General features: G+C 45.7%; 1 protein-coding gene across 1 annotated transcript; it reads right to left on the bottom strand.

Moving 5' to 3' along the window:
* Positions 1 to 1,398: 1,398 nt before the first annotated feature.
* rasd2b (RASD family member 2b) lies at positions 1,399 to 2,574 on the bottom strand (the record flags this gene model as incomplete). Its single annotated transcript, XM_080760476.1, has 2 exons — positions 1,399 to 1,916; positions 2,037 to 2,574. 2 exons carry the CDS (start codon positions 2,572 to 2,574, stop codon positions 1,399 to 1,401), a joined length of 1,056 nt encoding a protein of 351 aa, XP_080616602.1.
* Positions 2,575 to 3,265: the final 691 nt, after the last annotated feature.

The raw sequence follows: 3,265 nt of genomic DNA, 5'->3' as shown, positions 1-3,265 counted from the left end.
AATATTGCCTGGAATGTGAGAGTCTTTGGAACATATTGGCCTACAAGGAGCCTTGCCCTGTAGGCCAGGTGTTAAGCAAGCAATACTGGGGCCCATGGATGTGTCTACTGTATATGGCTGTACTTTGCATTGAAACAGGGAATCTTTGTGGGGAAAAAAATCAATGTCCATGCACTCAACATGAGGGAATCTCTGGTCCAGGGGGAGATATTATGAGCTTTATGCATTGATATGTTGAGCAGCTGCTCTCACATGCATGTATATTATCATGCTCTAAAGCATGTTAATATACAGATTAGTTAAACTAACATTTTATTCATTTAAATAAATTCTGGATTGCATCTTTAACAACTGAAAGATGGGACATCCTGGTCTTAATTGACATAATAGTTTATGTTTTTGAGGGGCAATGATGTACAATGATAAGAGCGCCCATCACTTCACACGGTGTGATGTTGTTATTATCCGTCTCAGATCATATAGCCTATAGGCTGTAGGCAGTAGGCGAATTCAGGATGAAATACCCACTGGCTTATAAGAGATAAAATCAGATCTCTGACTCAATATCCTCCTCTGCTCCATGATTTATGATGAAGGCTGGATAGCTGAAACGTTTGTCCCTGTTCAAAAATGAAATAAATGTTTTGAACGGGTCTTGCTGTGTGCGACCCACTACAGTTATTTATTTGATACGGGTAACGCACCTAAAGTCAGAGTCAGTAATTGAATGAAATGGAGCACATCACACTCAGGGACTTTATTGGCATGAGAAATCATAGGCCTATATTTGCATTGCCAAAGCATAAGTGGAACAATACAATCAAAACAAAATTCCCAATTAGGGAATAGAAATTATGTGTATACACACTACTACACAGAGATGAGGGAAATCTACAACCATAAGAATTGTGCAATATGCTGTCATAAATAGTTAGCCTATAGGGATAATTTACGTAATCTTGTCCACACACGTCTCATATTTGCCATCGACAATGAAAGGAGAAATTAGGTCTGCCGAATATTAAATTGAGGCAACAGGCGACAGGCATTCTGATTGGCCAGTATGAGATGATGCATGATGATGTACAATGTACATGGTAAGAGCGCCCCTCACTTCACACAGGTGTGATTTTTCAAATGTGTTTCGTATATAGTGTTTTACAATTTACACATTTTTCAAGTGTTTAAAGGTAATGGCACAGAAACACACACACACTCACACTCACACACACACACACACACACACACACACACACACACACACACACACATGCACACGCACACACATGACACACGCGCGCGCACGCACACAGAGAGAGAGAGAGAGAGAGAGAGAGAGAGAGAGAGAGAGAGAAGCTATTCAGTTTGTGTTCAATTAATTGTTTCACTGTTTGCCTCTCACTGAATTTGACACTTCTCCAGTGATTTAGTAGACTTTTGTGTGGAATCAGGCCCCAAAACCTGCCGCAGGTCGGAGCTGAAACTCGGCCGACGGGCCAGTGGATACAGCGCGCCACACGGTTCGTCACGAACAGGCCTCCGCGTGGCCTGGTACGAACGAATGGACACTTTGCGGTGCTGAGACGGACCTGTTTCAGTTGGCAGTCCACCTTTTTTAGCCAAAGTCTCAAAAACCTTCTCCAGACTGGTGCTATCTTTGGCGGAGGTTTCGAAGTACGTGCAGTCCTCACCGAGAGCTTGGAGAACCTCCTCCCGAGATATGTTTCTTTCCGACGGAGCTAGGTCAACTTTGTTGGCGCAGATCACTATGGGGACATGTGCGCTCTGGCGCGCATTCCGCGCAACAGAGCTTTTGTCGAGTTTGGATTTGGCCGCCAGGATCTCCTTGCGCAAGGCGCACACCTCATCAAAGGAGCCCCGGTCATCTAGGCTGAATATTAGTAGAAAAATATCACCTGTGGGAAGATGACAATGGAAATGGATTGTCATTAAAATTATAATTTTCTACAACAATTGAATTTCTGTCAGAGCTTATGTGGAACACAAAAAAGGCAATTTGCTAATTCATTACGCACCAGTAAGGATGGAAAGACGGCGCTTGGCTGGGAAGCTTCTCTCCCCCGACGCATCGAGGACGTCAATCTGGTAGGTCTCTCCGCGGATCCGGAACAATTTCCGAAGGAAGTCCTCTGAAGTGGGCTTGTACTCTTCGACAAACCCGTCCCGGAGGTACCGACGAAGGATGGAAGTCTTGCCGACCCGCGGCGCACCGAGGACCACAATGCGCTTACAATTCTGCGGCTTTGCGCACAAGAAGTCTTGGTGCTGCTGCTGACCAAGGTGGCAGAGGCGAGACTGGCCACTGAGAATTAGTGCTGCCAGCTGGTCAAGCGCAAGCGGTGACTTCTTTTCAGGTTGGCTGCTGGAGGACTGAGAGGCAGACTGCCTGTTGCTGTTGGCAGTACCACCACTACCAGAGCGCCGGGTATTACTTCCCTGCTTCCACTGCAATGCGGCCAATTTAAGAATATGAATTCCTGCTTTAAGTCCAGAGCAACTCAAATGATGTGAGACGTTTTTGTACGCAACCTTGTGGGTACCGACGGTCGACATATCCCCGCTCCCGTGAAACTGGGAATGATCGATGCTGTTTGAACAACCGAGTTGGTGCGAAACGTGGATTGGTGTCTGTGAGCCGGTAGTAGACGGATTCCCCGTGTCCATGGTTGTGTTACCAGACAGTGTCAGTGGCGCACTGGCGAGAGTAAAGTGACGTTTCATGCAGACATGCACCCACTTCCCTTTATACTCTTTCACGTCACGAGTCTCACGACCAGTCTTGCCTCTCCTCCCTCCCTCTCATGCTGCTGATTGACAGGTCAGGTCAGGTGGTGTATAGCCTGTTCTCAAGTAGCTACATCGTGTTTGTGCCGATGTGCCAGGGCCAGGCAGTGTGCCACTGTGCCCTCGTCAACGTGCAGTGGAACAGCACAAACATGCACGATCGATGTTTGCACTGTTAGTCTACGGATATAATTTATTATAGTGGTGCATGGTGGCCCAGCATGTAAACTATAGGCCCGCCTATATAATATATACCATCCATGTGATTGTCTCTGAGGTGATAGTGGCGAAAAATAAAACTTCTGGGAACTCAGATTAATATAGACCTATCATTCACAACGAATCACAAGTCATTCTATTTCACTCCAGCATGAATAGCCCATAAGGTCAGTCAATGTAAAAAGTAATAGCCTACAATTTTGACAAATGTGTACATTATTACTATCTATAAACCACTTTT

This window comes from Protomyctophum bolini, assembly GCF_963924005.1.
Source record: "Protomyctophum bolini genome assembly, chromosome: 3".
Taxonomy (NCBI): Eukaryota; Metazoa; Chordata; class Actinopteri; order Myctophiformes; family Myctophidae; genus Protomyctophum; species Protomyctophum bolini.
This window is presented reverse-complemented; position numbering and strand designations above follow the sequence as displayed.